This window comes from Rhinoraja longicauda, chromosome 41 (assembly GCF_053455715.1).
Source record: "Rhinoraja longicauda isolate Sanriku21f chromosome 41, sRhiLon1.1, whole genome shotgun sequence".
NCBI classification, from domain to species: Eukaryota; Metazoa; Chordata; class Chondrichthyes; order Rajiformes; family Arhynchobatidae; genus Rhinoraja; species Rhinoraja longicauda.
The window spans coordinates 13038043-13055686 of NC_135993.1; the positions used below are offsets into that span (position 1 = coordinate 13038043).

The 17644-nt window shown below is 42.6% G+C and overlaps 1 protein-coding gene across 5 annotated transcripts in view; it reads left to right on the top strand.

Moving 5' to 3' along the window:
• LOC144611871 (ryanodine receptor 1-like) overlaps window positions 1-17644 on the top strand; it is a 479550-nt gene that overhangs the window by 325270 nt on the left and 136636 nt on the right. For all 5 annotated transcript variants that reach the window (XM_078431182.1, XM_078431183.1, XM_078431185.1 and 2 more), the window contains exons 62-66: window positions 4456-4505; window positions 7332-7392; window positions 7633-7871; window positions 8777-8858; window positions 10026-10156. In XM_078431182.1, the coding sequence (XP_078287308.1) occupies window positions 4456-4505; window positions 7332-7392; window positions 7633-7871; window positions 8777-8858; window positions 10026-10156 (563 nt within the window). The remainder of the gene's footprint in view (window positions 1-4455; window positions 4506-7331; window positions 7393-7632; window positions 7872-8776; window positions 8859-10025; window positions 10157-17644) is intronic.

A 17644-nucleotide genomic window follows, 5' to 3' on the forward strand; every position in this document is an offset into this window, starting at 1 on the left:
GGGGAACAGTGGGGGGGAAGGGGGACAGTGGGGGCAGGAGAGAGTGGGGGTGGGGATGAGGGGAGGGAGGTGGGGGTCAGGAGAGGTGGAGGGGGGAATAGGGGTGGGGAGGGGGGAATGGGGGTGGATGCAGGGCTGGGGGTGGGGGCAGGGGAGGGACAATTGGGGGTGGGGTAGGGGGGATGGAGAGGGTCAGTGGGGGGAGGAGGGGGGGCAAGGGGCATTGATTGGGGGGGGGGGGGGGTTGAGGGTGCTACACCAATACAGGAGAGGCTTTGAGTCCAGGGCTCACAGTGACGACACCCTCTCCCCTTCCCTGTTCCACCTCTACGAGGAATGGGTCCAACGGGTCCACTTGGTCTAGTAGAAATTAAAATTACTGACCCCTTAACTTCTCAGCTTTTAGTTTGTTGCGTAAACTGGTGGCTGATCTATGGTTCATTTGTTAGTTTGCTGCATTTGGGGTGAATCAACGCTCTCCACTTAAGGAAAAGGGATTTTTATCATTCCTTGAGTGATTCCTTAAATGGAGCCTGTTGGGTTGGTGCTCCTATAGATCTACAAGTATTAAACTTATGGAAGGGTCATGTGGAACCATGAATCAGAGCCAAACATTTCTGAATGTTCATGGTCACCACGAAAAGAAATATTTCAAGGCCAACACTATATATCTGAAAAGTTTGCATATCACATTTATTTTTAGACAGTCCATGTTGCCTGCAATAGTTCCAGGGTAACAAGTAACACCCCTCATCCCTCCACTCCCAACCATCTTCTTTGGGTGTTGCTCCTACCGGTTGGCCAGTTGATGCGGGCGATTATGATTTCCACAGGTCACGAGTGAAATGGCAAATGTTCGCAGAATCCTCAATGCAATTCCAGTATTTGAAATCTCTCTGGAAGCACCCTGCACCACTTCATTGGTGTCTTCTGCATCTCTGTAAGCTTGTTATTAGTCATTGATATAGGTTCTGCAGTTGGAGGTACACAAGGAGGAGGAGAATGAGGTGGAAAAGATTGGGGAGAAGAAGAAACGTGAGCCCAACAGCTGGCAGAGGAGGAAGATTTTGCAGGCAGCACTGAAAGGGAACCCTACCTGGGCATGCAGTCAGGGCTCACCCAGTTGGCTCGAGGGGCTTAACTTTAAAGCTTTCAGTGCAGACAGTTAACTTTGGAGATTTAAATATTAACATTAGGAGCTCATCTCAAATGATCTCAAACTCAATCCCTTTTGAATATTCAAGTATCAGTGAATAGTCCCAGGTGTTCTGAACACAACTCCAAGCCACAAACATACCTCTTTTGTTATGGTTCTCTGGATATCCAAACAGCCCCTGTATTAATTGACAAAACAGACATGTCCTGAAATGTGTACTGGAGTGGCAGGGATAAGGCTTTAACAATATGTTAATATAAGGTAGACAAAATGCTGGAGTAACGCAGCTGGACAGGCAGCATCTCTGGAGAGAAGGAGTGGAAGATGTTCGGGATGAGACCCTTCTTCAGAGACCCCTCTTCAGAGAGGAATGGCCATTTAATGCCTTCCCTGATCCCATCATGGGAGTTTCAATGTGGGCTGATTAACATAAACATTTCTTTGTTTACTTCCCCAGCATAGTTACAATGGTAAAACCTGGAATGTCACACCTGCAGTGACTGGTTCTGGGCTTAAAGTATCAGAGGACGTTAATATTGTTTGATATAGAATCATTGCACAAGTGTCAATAGAATTGATTACCTTGTCTGCTTCCAAAGCAAAATCTCTTAAGTAGCTTCTCATGGTGAATGACCAACCTATGTTCTTAACAGGCAATGGCATTCCCTGTATTATCTTAATGGATGAAGCATGCTTCCTGTGCCCTCACAGAGGCAATATACATTAAAGCCACCGTGCTACCCATCTTTGGATGGACTCCAACCTTGCCTCAGTGAAATCTGTTGCACTGTGTGAGCATTATTAACACTGACGTGTGTTCCAGTTGGCGATGATGGATTCTTGCACTCTTGGGAGATATGCCAATAGACATGGAATATTCATTGCCATAAAAGAGAAATATTTGTATAACTTCTATGCAGATGATATGCTCCACTCCAGCAGGATTGCAGCCTGTGTGACCTCAGTGTGAGTACAGAGATGATCCTCTCCTCCAGCTTAGTTAGCCTTTGAGACTCGAAGGGTCGTTCCAATTTGTTGGATTAGATGTCTATTCAAGAAAATGGGAGAAAATTAGTATGAAAATGGTGTATGGCATGATTGTCGTTATTGAATTATTGTGACTGGGTTGTGCAAAGTGTGCTTTATGAGTGTAGAGAGTTGCTGAGAAAAGGCAAAACAGCTAAAAGGAAGGCCACCGAGATAGCTTGGGTGATTTGTGAGTTTGCAAATAACACTACAATATGTGATATTGTAGACAGTGAAGATGGTTATTAAGAATTGCAGCGGTATAATGATCAGCTGGGCAAGCAGGCCGAAGAATGGCTAATGAAGTTTAATCCAGATAACTGTTGGTGCTGCATTTTAGGAAGTCAAACAGGGCAGGACCTTCACATTGAACAGTAGAGGCTTAGAGTGTGATGGAGAGAGGTCTAAGTATATAGTCCCCTGAAAGTGGAGATGCAGGTAGATAGGGTAAGTTGGCCTTCATCAGTTAGGGAATTGAGTAGAGAAGTTGGGACATTTTGTTACAATTTTACAAAACATTGGAGAGGGTACACTCGGAGTATTGTGTTCAGTTTTGGTCACTGCCATAGGAAAGATGCCATTAAGCTGGAAAGAGTGCAGAGAAGATTTATAAGGATGTTGCCAGGACAAGTATCTGAGCTAGGATAGGATGGCAGGTTTGGACTTTACTCCTTGGACCTTAGGAGGCTGAGAGCTGATCTTATAAAAGTGTATAAAATCTTGAGGGGAATAGATAGGTTGATCTTTTTTTCCAGGGTAGGAGAGTCAAGGATTAGTGTGAGAGGGGAAATATTTAATGGGAACCCGAGAGGCAAGTTTTTCCACACATTGAGTGATGAGTATATAGAATAAGTTGCCAGAGGAAGTAGTTGAGGGAGATAGAATAACAACATGTAAAAGACATTTGGACAGGTATATACTGTAGGTAGGAAAGGTTTAGAGGGATAATGGCTAAACATGTGTAAATGAAACTAGTTTTGATGGGGCATCGGACTAATTGGCTGAAGGGCCTGTTTCCTTATTGTACGTCCCATAAAGACATGGCATTTCTTCCTTCGTTGTTCCTAGTGCACCTATTTCCTACTTCTTTATATCTGAGTCCCTCCTGGTGCTTCCTTCTCATCACATCACCTACAGGTTGTGCTTATCAAAATTAATAACGTCATGGCCCTTGCCTATGCACACTCCTCTTCGGTATCTGGCTGCGTTGTGACTGAGTGAAAGCTGCCCTATAAGTGATGAAACACTGTTTGACTTTGCGTTAGAATAGGTCAGCATGTGTGAAGTATTTAAGCCACCGATTAGTAAAACAAGAAACTGGTTCAAGATGATTTTCATTGAATATAACAACGAACTTCCACTGTCTCAAATAGCTGTAAATTAGCTGTAAAATAGCATTGCAAAGATTTAAAGATTTAGCGTAAGTATTTAGGTATAACCTTGTTTTGGTACTGTGAAAGATAATTTGGCAAAGAACATTATTCTAAAATAACATTCAATACAAAGATGCAGCTGACAAGATGATAAAATATGGCCATTATTGCTACATTTTAGTCATTGGTAGGCTCAAGAAGAAAAGAGAACAGTAGAATTATATGATATTGATATATATGTTTAAAAGAGGAAATCTATGATAAAATTAGAAAAGTATAGTATTTGTAAAGAGAGATAATGTAATACAATTTATTTGTATTGTATGCCACCTATAGAAATAGTTGCCAAGGAATCATTAAGATAAAATTAATGTAATTTTATTCAAATGCCAAAAGTAAAAATAAACTTGTTTAAAGATATTGAAGAAGGGAAAATTGAATTGCAGAATTGAATCGTTTTTTGTTTGCAATTTGTATTTATGGACAAGTGGTTCTCCGCTTGAGCTGATATGCAATGTTAACAATAAAGGTGCATCTGTATACATGTACTAGGAACTAACTGCTTCCAAGTAAAAGAAAATAGGTCTCAAATCAGTAAAAATCAAATAAAACTGCAGATGCTGGAAATCCTAAATAAAAACAGATTATTTTTTAATTGCCTTAATATTTAGTTGGTGGGGCTGTATTTAGGAGAAGCTCTCTTCCCACAGTTGTATCCTGACCTGCTGAGTATTTCCAGCATGTTTCTATGTAGTTTTAGATCTCAAACCAGCTTTTTAGATCAGGAGGTGTAAACTGCTTCAGGCTTCTGTCAGTGATAGTTCCTTTCTAGTGATATTAGCTGCTGCCTGTTCTTGCATCTTCTCACTTCTTTTCTTCCTCAATGTTTCTCTACTTCAGTATCTTCTGCAAACTCGCAGCTTTGATCAGACATAGAGTCTCCCTCTTTGGTAAGCTGCATGGAGTGTTGCTTTCTCAACCTTTACTGTTCAGTCATGCTGTCCTTTTGCCTGTTGCTCGGTTTGTTGCTTTCTGAAGCTTTACTGTTCAGTCATGCTGTTCTTTTGTCTGTTACTTCTGTGTAAAACTTTCCTCCAACAATAATATTCCAAATGTAATATGATGAAAAAGGTTTACTCTGTAAAGGCATTACATTTTTGAAAGTGGACAGCAGCAAGCCCTAAGACTTAATGTCAGCCACTTAAAAGATTAACATAAAACGGCTTTTGTTTATATATCTGAGGGTTTCATTTTTTTAATTTACTTGCTCCATGGCCAAATATTTAGATGACATTAATTTTATGTAAATATATTAGTTGGCAAACATGCTAATTTTTGTGTGCTCACATTAGAGTGTCACTGTGTTGGCATGTAAACATTAAGTTACGTCACTCAATTGTTTTGTGCTTTGTGCAGCTAAATGTGTTATCGTGGTTTGGACTGAAATGTACCTAGCTTACTTTTTTTACAATATGAATGTCATTTCTAACTTAAGAAGTAAGAAAATTACATGTTAACCACTATTGTACAGACTGAAATAATGGGGAAATGTTGATGTTTCAAATGACAAGTTTCTAACCTGTGTGTGTACCTACTAAAAACATATCAAAGGTCTCGTTCAATTGAAATTTATATTCCAAGTACATTTCTGGACCATTTGTTGGAAGATTGCATTCACAAAATTCTATTACACAGTATTCATTACAAAGCAATGATCAGGAGCTTAATTGCAACATTTTTACAATGTAGTTACAATGTTAGTAAAATTGCTTCCAAGTCTTCTGTGTGGCACTCCCCTGCCCCACACAGTCTGTCCGCAGTGACTTGTTTCACAGTATCCTTGGGCCTTGTGCCATAGAACATAATACACAGAATTTATACAGCAATGAAACAGGCCCTTTGGCCCACAGTTTCAGAGTTGAACATGATGCCAGGTTAAACTAATCCTCTCTGCCTGCACATGATCCATATTCCTTCATTCCCTGCATATCGATATGCCCATCTAAAATACACTTAAATGCCGTTTTTGTGTCTGCCTCCACCACCATCCCCCGGCATATTTCAGGTACCCACCACACTCTATTAAACAAAAACTTGTTCTGCACATCTGTTTTAACTTTCCCCCTCTAGTCTTTGACATTTCTGACCCTGGCACCAGGGAGGCAACTAGCTAGATGTGCAGGCTGGCTCTGAGCAATACTCACCTTTTGTCTGCAGGTTCTTGGTGGATTCAGTTGATGGATATATTATCTCAGGATGTGCAATGGCGGTGATGCTGAATGGATTCTTGGGAATAGACAACAGACTAACCGTGCACTGTTAACTGGGATGGGGATAGATAGATGCTAGATGGTAGGCATGGGCCAAGTGTATACGGCGTATACACTGTGCTGTATACGGCTCTACGACTGCACAAATGTCGAGTCAGAGTGTTTAATTATTACTTGACATTCTTAGGGAATTCTGGAGGGAAAGAGACAGAAAAACATTCCCCACTATGCTAAAATAAAATCAAGGTAATAAAGAAAGTTCTGCCAATAGACAAGTGAATTATTCCAGAAAGTCTGTGTCTGTGTTTATTTTTTGTCAATGTGTAATAGAGTGAATGTTTTAATGAAAAATTGTTTTCTTCATCTGATTAGGTAAAGCAACAGTTGTGATAAAGGTCAGAAGTGGTCTCCAAATAAAATGGAATCTGCTTCTAACTCTGGTGTCTAAATGAATGAGGACATTAGGTTGCTTAAACGAGTTGAAATCTAACTCGTTTGCCAAATCTGAATTTCTGCCCTTTTTACTCCCTTTCTCCTGCTAGACTGGAAGTTTATTATGCAATGCTTGGCTTGACGTTGCGGATGCGTCTATCAGTTAAATTGTGATCGAAATCCACAGCCAAGGGAAAAAAATATTAATCATACAACCACTATGTTGTGTTAAAAAACTTGTTTTTGTTATTGACAGTCCTCATCTTCAAAGAATGAGAACAACGTGTAGCTGAACAATTTTTAATATTCAGTATTTTTTCCCCCTGTTGTTTGAATGGGGAATCTGTCAGCATGAAAGATATACAATTGCTAAATTCACCCAAGTGATGATCATATTCCAATTGATAATTTATTTTTCTGACACAGTTTGGTTTGAAGTATTATTATTTGAAGTTTTATTATCGTGCTCTTTAATGTAAGTTTTATTTATAGTTTTGACAGCAATAACTTCCATTTATATTAGCTTTCATCAGTGTAATCACCACATGCATGTAAAACTGAACGTACATGCCCAGAACGAGTAGAATTGATGTGGTTTTCCAGGTAGACTGCAATATTTGTCAGGAAACTTTGAGAATTTCCTTGCAATTCTTCATTTTGTGCTATGGAATCTTACATTCATCGAGATAAGCTGTCTGATTAGCACCTTGTCCAAAACACAACAATTTCAATGATACAACCCTTCCTCAGTACTGATGGATATCTGTTAGTTTGTGGACTCTCAACCAACTCAAAGGTGAAGGTGTAAAACATGGTGTGATCTAAACAACAGATCCAGAACATTCTGCAGAAAATGTCACTGGAACAATTGTTATGATGATGGGTTTTTTCGAAGATATCTGGTTTCAGATGTTTATTTACTACTATAATCAGAACAGGTTTTGGCAGTGTTTTTCTGATGGAAACTGCGGCATTTATTTCACAAACTTTCATTGCATTTGTAACTTAATACTATAATCGCTGTCTTATAACATTATGGCACATATCTGAATAATGGTCTCATTTACTAAACAGGTACGGATGCCTCTGCAGTTATAAACTGTTTGCATATTTTAGCAAGATCCCTGGATGCCAGGTGAGCATGTACTTATGCACTTGATGTCCCAAGCTTGAATCAAGTTATGGGTCTGCCTGACCAGCTCTTGCTTCCTCAATTCTGTCCTATCAAGCGTTTACTTTTAAATTTGTCCCATGCCTGTATTGAAAGGAATCCCTGGCAGAATAGGCACCCATTATCTGACAAGAATTAAAATAAAACTTTATCTGGTTAGAAATTCAGAACTTTTGAAATGTGTACTTTTCTCGTTGTCAATAGGACAGTGATGAAATCTGGTCCTGAAATAGTGAAAGCTGGTTTGCGGTCATTCTTTGAGGGAGCTGCTGAAGATATTGAGAAAACTGCAGAAAATCTGAAGCTCGGCAAAGTCTCTCAGAGTCGAACCCAAGTGAAAGGAGTTGCTCAGAATATCAACTACACTACAGTGGCCCTGCTGCCTGTACTCACCTCCCTGTTTGATCATGTGGCTCAGCATCAATTCGGAGATGATGTAATGTGTAGGTATCAACCCGTGCAAGGAGCATTCCTCCCAATTTACACGCACACATTAATCTGTAACTACACATTACAATATATAGAGCATTTGTTTAAATAAACTGGTTAATGTGTGGCAGCCTTCCTGTCGGCAGTGGACATGCTGCACTCTCATGGACTGCTGGAGAATATAATTACATCATTTCCATTGCACACGACAACCACTACTTACATTTATGTTTCAAACATATTGATTCAGTCCAAGGTGCTTAATAGGGCATTATCAAATAAAAATTTGAGACCAAATCACAGGAAAATACATCTGGAGATGTGGTCGTGGAATTATATTTTAAGGGGCATCTTGAAAGAACGAAACGTAGAGAAATAATTTAAGGAGGAAAATTGCAGAGCATCGGCCCAAGGTTGAACAACCATCTAACAAGCTTCTATGTTTGGAGAAAGCTGCAAAGGTAGGTGGGAATTTCACAGCGGGGATTGAAGGATGAGAATTTGAAATTTGAAGCATTATCAAAGCAAGGAGCCGAGCCAGTCAGCAAGCACAAAAATATATAATGTAGTGCAATAATTTACCATCCATTACATTGAAATGAATGGGACAGCCTGCAGATTCTTGGCACTTCTCAAGATTACCACCCAAGGAGTGAAATTTAAAAATTACCTCAAACCTTTTACACTCCGATTTTTACATTTACTTCTATGGATGCATTAGATGTAAAACAGGATTTCAAATCAAGTCAATGGATAGTGCAGGAAATATGCATACTCTTGTTCTCCAGCATACTCTGCCTCCCACTCTCCTACATACATTTGTTTCCCCTTTCTATCTCTTCATTTGTCCAGATTTTATATGCGTGCCCAAATAAAAACTACGTTGTAAAAATGATCAGCACTTTTTCTTGTTTTTCAGTGGATGATGTTCAAGTCGCTTGCTATCGAATCTTGTCCAGTATTTATTCTCTTGGAACTACAAAGAACTCTTACGTGGAAAGGTAAGTACGTTGTATATTCAGATTCAGATTATTGTTTTAGAAACTACGGTCATGAAACATGAAATTAAAGTGATGAGTGGAAAGTCCAGGATTAGGGATGTGCAAAGATTGGGAGGGGGGGGGGGGATGAGGTGGGGGGGAGGGGAGAGGGGAGTCAGTCTAACCCACAACAGCAGGGGGAAGAGTTGTACAGTTTGATAACCACAGGGAAAAAGGATCTCCTGCGGCATTCTGTGTTGTATCTTTGTGGAACCAGTCTGTTGCTGAAGGTGCTCCTCGGGTTGGCCAGTGTTGTCGCGGAGGCGGTGAGCAGCATTGACCAAGATACTCCGCAGTTTAAGGAGCATCCTCTCCTCCAAGACCACCCCTAGTGAATCCAACTCCACCCCCAGGACGGAGCCAGCCTTCCTGAGGAGTTTGTTAATTCTGTTGGCATCCGTGGCCTTCACGAAGAAGATGGCACTGTTCACCACCGATTGATAGAACATCTGCAGCATCTTACTGCAGACGTTGAAAGAGCGGAGCCTCCTCAGAAAGTACAGGTGGCTCTGTCCCGTCTTATACAGTGCCTCGGCGTTCCTGGACTAGTCCAGTTTACTGACCAGGTAAACTCCAAGGTACTTGTACTCCTTGGTAAACTGCACATCCACACCCTTGATGGAGACAGGGGACAGTGGAGAATTCAATGGAGAATTTAATTAAATGGTGCTTTTGTTGAATGTGCAAACACAGTGAAATTCATTTTTTCATATTTACACATGTGGGCACCACCATGTTTTGGAGCCATTTCCAAAGTCCATAAATAGATGTGATAAAGCCGATTAGGTGGAAGAGGATTTCATTTCAGTTTTATTATTTGCTTCTAGTTCATCCAGAGTAACAGTGCTGTGAAGGATAATTGCATAATTCCCCACAATGTTATACTGCTTTAGTATTTCAATGTCATGAAATAACAATCATTTTCATTATATCTGCTAATATGTTAGATGACAGACCATGATCTGTCATAAATAATTATATTAAAACTGAAATAATATATCTTCGGAAAGCATCATTCCTCTTCATCAAACATACCACAAATACACTGCCACAGAATTTCCATTTTGCCTAAGGGAGGGTTTTGAAAATACAGTTTTTTAAACGTTGAATTTTGGGCCTTTTCTACAGGCAGCGTCCCTCTCTGGGGGAATGTCTCGCACGATTGGCAGCGGCTATGCCAGTGGCCTTCCTGGAGCACCATCTCAATGACAACAACGTGTGCTCAGTTTACAACACAAAGAGTCCACGCGAAAGGGCCAGTAAGTAGGATTGAAACTAAGCAGTATTAACTTCCATGAAGTGTTACACATTGGTGTATTCTCTGAGTTTGGTTGATTGGGAAAATTAAAAAATATATATATCATATGAATTTTAGGAAGTTATTTAGGATTCAAGTGCAAACTTATCAAAGCAAATCTAAAAACGTCATCATGCAGCAGTGTACTTAAAGGAGACTTGCATGGTCAGGCCTGAAGCCTCATAGTCTTCCCCTTGGAAACACCTCCTGACTCCACCATTTCAGCCTGGTCAGATTGTGATCACACTATCTGCCCTCACCCCCTCAACTATATATCCACCTACACCCACCCAGCTGCCTGCTAAACTCCAATTCCACCAATATCCATCTCTAATTATCCAGACCTATCCCTTGACCTCTATATTCTCCCGTTCATCCCTATAATTTATGATCAAAAAGGGGTATTTGGTATACGAATTGGAACAGAGTGACGCAGCAGTAGAGTTGCTGCCTTACAGCACCAGAGACCCGGGTTCAATTCTAACTACTCATACTATCTCTATGGTGTTTACATTCTCCCTGTGATGGCGTGGGTTTTGTCTGGGTGCTCCAGTTTTCTCCCATGTTCCAAAGACGTACAGGTTTGTAGGTTAATTGGCGTATGTAAATTGTGCCTAGTGTGTAGGGTCGAACTGGTTCATGGGTGATCGCTGACCGGTGCAGTCTTGGTGGACCAAAGAACCTGTTTACATGCTGTGTCTTTAAACTAAACTAAACATTGTGGTCGACTGCATTTAGAGTATTGTGTACAGTTCTGGTCACATTACTGTAGGATATGGTAACGATACGGTGAGGAAGATGTTCACCAGGGTATTCTGTGGAATGGAGGCTCCAGTTATTGGAAAAGATTGTATAAGAAAATAACTGCAGATACTGGTACAAATCGAAGGTATTTATTCACAAAGTGCTGGAGTAACTCAGCAGGTCGGGCAGCATCTCGGGAGAGAAGGAATGGGTGACGTTTCGGGTCGAGACCCTTCTTCAGACTGATGTCAGGGGGGGCGGGACAAAGGAAGGATATAGGTGGAGACAGGAAGATAGAGGGAGATCTGGGAAAGAGGAGGGGAAGAGAGGGACAGAGGAACTATCTAAAGTTGGAGAAGTCAATGTTCATACCAAGGGGCTGCAAACTGCCCAGGCGAAATATGAGGTGCTGTTCCTCCAATTTCCGGTGGGCCTCACTATGGCACTGGAGGAGGCCCATGACAGAAAGGTCAGACTGGGAATGGGAGGGGGAGTTGAAGTGCTCGGCCACCGGGAGATCAGTTGGGTTATAGCGCCAAGCCTGCGCTTGGTTTCGCCGATGAAAATAAGTTGGCATCTAGAGCAGCGGATGCAATAGATGAGGTTGGAGGAGGTGCAGGTGAACCTTTGTCTCACCTGGAAAGACTGGGTCCTTGGATGGAGTTGAGGGGGGAGGTAAAGGGACAGGTGTTGCATCTCTTGCGGTTGCAGGGGAAAGTGCCCGGGGTTGGGGTGGTTTGGGTAGGAAGGGACGAGTGGACCAGGGAGTTGCGGTGGGAACGGTCTCTGCGGAACGCAGAAAGGGGAGGGGATGGGAAGATGTGGCCAGTGGTGGAGTCCCGTTGTAGGTGACCGAAATGTTGGCGGATAATTTGTTGGATCCACTGGCTGGTGGGGTGGAAGGTGAGAACGAGGGGGATTCTGTCCTTGTTGCGAGTGGGGGGAGGGGAAACAAGAGCGGAGTTGCGGGATGTAGAAGAGACCCTAGTGAGAGCCTCATCTATAATGGAGGAGGGGAAGCCCCATTTCCTGAAGAACGAGGACATCTCCGAAGCCCTAGTGTGAAACACCTCATCCCGGGCGCAGATGCGACGTAGACGGAGGAATTGGGAGTAGGGGATAGACTTTTTGCAGATTGGATGGGTCGGGTTTATTCTTACTAGAACGTAGGAGGCTGACGGCTGATCTAAATAGAGGTTTATAAAATTGAAGGAAATGGACATGATCAATAATCACAGTCTTTTTGCCTGGGCAGGTGAGTTACGAATTAGGAGGTTTAAGATGACGGAGAAATGTAAAGTAGATATGAAATAAGTTTTCCACACAGTGGGTGATTAATTCCTACTCCTTTTCGCACATGTTAAGTAATGGATGAAATTCCTTGTATTTCTTCTGTTTTTTTGTTTATTTTGTTTTTTATTTGATGTCTTTTAACATGTTCGAAATAAAATAAAATGAAATGAAAAAAAAATGAAATGATATGAACTGTCAGTAGAAGTGGTGGGCATGGATATAATTATAACCTTTAAACTGCATTTGGACAAGTACTCCGATGGGAAATACAGGATTTGCATGAATAGGCATGATGGTCAGCATGGAAGGTGTCGGACAAAGGGGCTCATTCCTGTGCTGTGCAATGTTAAGATTCTCTACCTACATCGTTCTCATCAAAGCCACTCCCTCTCCAGAGGTGAAGGAAACCCTCAGGAAATCTAAATTTGCACAAACTTCTGGTAGTGCATAGTACAAAGCTATAAAGAGACTAGGAGGTTGTGACAAGTGGAATATTGCTTGGAGGTCTGAGGTTCCCAGCTGCTTTAAAAGGATATCAATAATACCGGTACCCAAGAAGAGTAAAGTGACATGCTTCAAGGACTACCGGCAGTAACATCCGTAGTAATGAAGTGCTTTGAAAGGTTGGTTATGGTGCATTCAATTCCTGCCTCAATTAAAACGTCATCGTCCCCTCCAGATTTGTTACCAAGCTCAGGGACCAGGTCTCTGTGAATCCTTTTCTAACTGGACCCTCAACTTCCTCATCAACAGAACACAATTGGTACATATTATCAGCAACATTTCCTCGTCGATGACCATCAGTACAGGAGCACCTCAAGGTGTGGTCAGCCCCCTGCTCTATTCATTCCATACCCAGGATTGTCTAGCAGAGCATAATTCCAACTCCATCTTTAAATTCACTAGCGACACCACTGTTGTTAGACAAAGTACAGATAATGAGTCAGAGTATAGGAGGGAAACCGGTCATCTGACTGAATGCTGCCACAATAACAACCTTGCTCTCAACGTCAGTAAAACCAAGGAACTGATTGTTGACTTTCAAAGAAAAAGGCAGAGGATCAAACCTGGAGAGAGACAACTTCAAATTCCTGGGCGTGCATATCTCTGAAGATCTGTCCTGGACACAGCACATTGATGCAATCATAAAGAAAGCTCATCAACTCCTCTACTTCCTTAGAAGATTGAGGAGATTTGGTTTGTTGACAAATAGTCTTTTGAGCTTCTATATGTGTAAGGCAGAGATAATATTGACTGGTTGCATCATGTCCTAGTTCAGCAATTCTAATGCCTAGGAACGAAGGAGATTACAAAAAATGGTGAACACTGCCTGGACCATCATGGGTACTGACCTCCCCACCATCGAAGGGATCTATAACAGGCGCTGCCTCAAAAAGGCAGCCACCATCAACAAGGACCCACACCACTCTGGCCACACTTTCATTTCACTCCTGCCGTCGGGAAGAAGGTTTAGGAGCCTGAAAACTGTAACGTCCAGTTCTGAAGAAGGGTCTCGACCTGCAACGTCACCCATTTCTTCTATCCAGAGATGCTGCCTGTTCCGCTGAGTTACTCCAGCATTTTGTGTCTATCTTTGGTGTAAACCATCATCTGCAGTTCCTTCTTACATGTCCAGGTTCAGGAGCAACTTCTTAATAACCATGAGGCTATTGAACACGACAAGAGAGAGCTAGATAGAGCTCTTAAGGATAGCGGAGTCAGGGGGTATGGGGAGAAGGCAGGAACGGGATACTGATTGTGAATGATCAGCCATGATCACATTGAATGGCAGTGCTGGCTCGAATGGCCGAATGGCCTACTCCTGCACCTATTGTCTATTGCTTATAAACTCCGACTCAACCACCGGGTGGTGCCCGCAATGGCTGTCTCATCCTTTTCTGAAGAAGGGTCTCGACCCGAAACGTCACCCATTCCTTCTCTCCCGAGATGCTGCCTGACCTGCTGAGTTACTCCAGCATTTTGTGAATAAATCGATTTGTACCAGCATCTGCAGTTATTTTCTTATCATCCTTTTCCTTCCTTGTTGTTTTTTAGTATGTGTTAAATGTATATTCAAGATTCAAGATTCAAGATAGCTTTATTGTCATCCAAATTGGACGAAATTCAGTCACCCACAGTCCAACAACAAAAGCATCAAAATAGGCATTAAAATTACACAACCCCCAAAACACACAAAAGAAACATCCATCAAGAAAACATCCATCACAGTGAGTCTCCTCCAGTCCTCTCCTCACTGTGATGGAAGGCCACAATGTCTTTTCCCTTCTCCTGCTGTCCTCTCCCGCGGTCAGGTTGTTGAGGTTGCAGACCGCGCCGGACGGTCCGCAGCGGCCCGAGCCTAAGGCGAGTCACAGCCGCTCCCGCAGCCTCCGAAGACGGCCGGCTCCGCCGATGATAAGTCCGATCCGGGGCGGGCGAACACGCTGCTGCTGCCGCTGTTGCTGCACGTCGGGGCGGTCGGGGCGGTCGTGGCTCCCGACATTGAAGCCCCCGCCCAGCAGAGAAATATCCCGCGGCATATCTTAGGCCGCGCCGGACGGTGAAATGTCCGCAGCCCAAGCTCCGCGATCCGGGGCGGGCGAACACGCTGCCGCTGCCGGAGCTCCCGATGTCGGCATCCACGCGGCCCGAGCCTAAGGCGAGTTGCAGCTGCTCCCGCAGCCTCCGAAGACGGCCGGCTCCGCTGATGGTTAGTCTGGTCTGCGGACTCTGCGAACCGGAGCCCTGGAGGCTGCCAGCTCCAGGAGTTGGGCCGATGGTAGGCCGCAGCAGGAACGGAGACACGGCCCAGAAAACAAAGGTCGGGCCTCCGTTCGGAAGGGACACATATTTACAATTTTACAGTTCCCCCCCTCCCCCCCCACATACACACATAGTACACAAACACAAAAACACGACATCACAACTACAATTAAGACAAAAAAACAACAAAAACACAAAGGCAAATGGACCGCAGGTAAGCCGTAGCTGCTATGGCAGCGCCGCCATTTTGGGACCGCCAATTTTAGTGTTCTTTAGGTTATTTTATGTGGGGGGTGGGTCGGGGTTGAGGGAAACTTTTTTAAATCTCTTACTAGACGGAGATGCGACTTTTTCCGTATCGTGTGGCCTAACATCGTGGAGCTGGCAGCCTCTGCTGTAGACCGACTTCGGGGCTCTCCAACTGCAAGAGCCTGTGGATTTAACATCGTGGAGCTCGCGGTCCCTGGTTAGGGACCGGCTTCGGGGAGCTCCAAGTCGCAGGAGCTTTGACCACCCCGATTGCAGGAGCTTTGATCACCCCGACACGGGAGCTTCAATCGCCCCGACTGCTGATGGTTCGACTCCCCCAACCACAGGAGAATAAAGAGGGAAGAAGATTAGACTTTATTGCCTTCCATCACAGTGAGAAATGTGGGGAATCTGCTTTTTTTAGTATGGTTGTATGGTAATCAAGTTTCACTGTACCTTAATTGGTACAAGTGACAATAAACAGACCTTGAAACCTTGAACTAGGAACTGCCTTGAGTGTACTATGAAGTTTGTGCTTGGTTTTTGTCTTTGCACAATATTGTTTGTTTGGTTTTACATATTGAACATCTTTTTGTTTTGTTTTTGTAATTGCTGAATACTATCTTCACGTATCTGTTATACAATTGCAAGTAAGAATTTCATTGTTCCGTTTCGGGACAAATGACAATAAAACATTCTTGAAACTTGAGGAGGCTGAAGCCGGATATATAGTTGATGTATAAAATAATGCAAGGCCCAGGCACATCAATAAAAACTGATATTTTTCCCTCAGTTGTGGGTTCAAGAACTGACTACCACAGATTTAAATCTAGGTAGAAAAATTAAAATGGTTGCATGGAAAAAAGCAATCATTGAAAATGTGGTAATGGTCTGGAACAACTCTCTGGAAAAGTGATGAATGGAGGCAGAAGCTTTCATCACAGCACAGTGGCACAGCTGGTAGAACTGCTGTCTCACAGGGCTATGGATCCAGATTCATTCCTGACCTCAGGTGCTATCTATGTGGAGTTTGCATGTTCTCACTGTGACAGTGTGAGTTTCCTCCGGGCACCAGTTTCCTCTCACATTACAGAAATATAAGTTAGTAGGTTAATTGGCCTCTGTAAATTGCACCTAGTGTGTGTAGGGAGTGGATGAGAAAGTGGGATAACAGGACTAGTGTGAATTGGTGATCAATGGTTGGCATGGACTCGGTGTGCCGAGGAGCCTGTTTCAATTGATCTTTTCATCAATTTTAATAAGCGACTGGAAGAATTTGTGCATGATGAAACCTGCAAGGCTCGAAAAGGAGTACTGGAAAATTCTATTGGTGTCTTTAGCTTGTGTTTATCTAGCACAGGCAACTTGAGCTGAGTGGCCTCCTGTGTCATAAATACCTATAATTTTATGAACATGCCAGGAGACATTTAATACTGCTGAAACTATGGCTGGCCCCTTGCTACGTGCAGTGAGTTTCTCGAATTGTCTGACCTAATGTTGACCCTGATATGAGTAACTCAACACCAGTACCTATCAGATATCATCCAGATCACCTTGCAAATCAAGAAAGTGTAAAATTCCCGTAATTCAGTAGAAAGCATTCTCTTAAATGGTTGTGTTTTAACATTTTATTTTAATGTACACTTTTTCCTCATTAATTTTCTAGTTTTCCTCAGGTAATTCTCTATTCACTTGATTGTCATACATTATATCTTTAAAATGGGTCATTCTATACCACCCTATGGCGAAACATTTCATTGTTTTTTCCTTCTACCTAATCCAGATTTGAAGCTATTTATAATTTAATGACTTACATATCAACTTACCTCGGTATGATTGTCAAGTTTGCGAATGACATGAACTTTGGTGATGTTATTGATAGTCAGGAGGGTCATGTTACGCTACAAAATTATACTGATCAGTTGGTAACTTGGCAGGGCAACGGCAAATTAAATTTCATCATGGGAAGAGTGAGGCAGTGTATTATGGAGGTAGTACGTATCAGACCAGAGGAAATATTGGGGAACAAAAGGACTATAGTGTATATCAAAAGGTACCAGAAGATGGCAGTACAGGTTGCTTGGCTCCCATTAGTTTGGGCATGGAATGCAAGAGCAGCAGAACTTCATACTACGTTATGATAAAAGACGCATAGTGCTGGAGTAACTCAGGCAGCATCCCTGGAGAGCATGGATAGCTGACATTTTGGGTCAGTACTCTTCTTCAGACTCCTGTTCTCTAGGGATGCTACCTCACCTGCTGACTTATTGCAGCATTATATGTCATTTTGTGTAAACTAGCATCTGCAGTTCCTTGTTTCTACAACTTTATAATAGTTTAGTTAGGCCACAGCTAGAATAGTTTGTGTAGCTCTGGTCACCAAACTGTAGGAAGAACATAC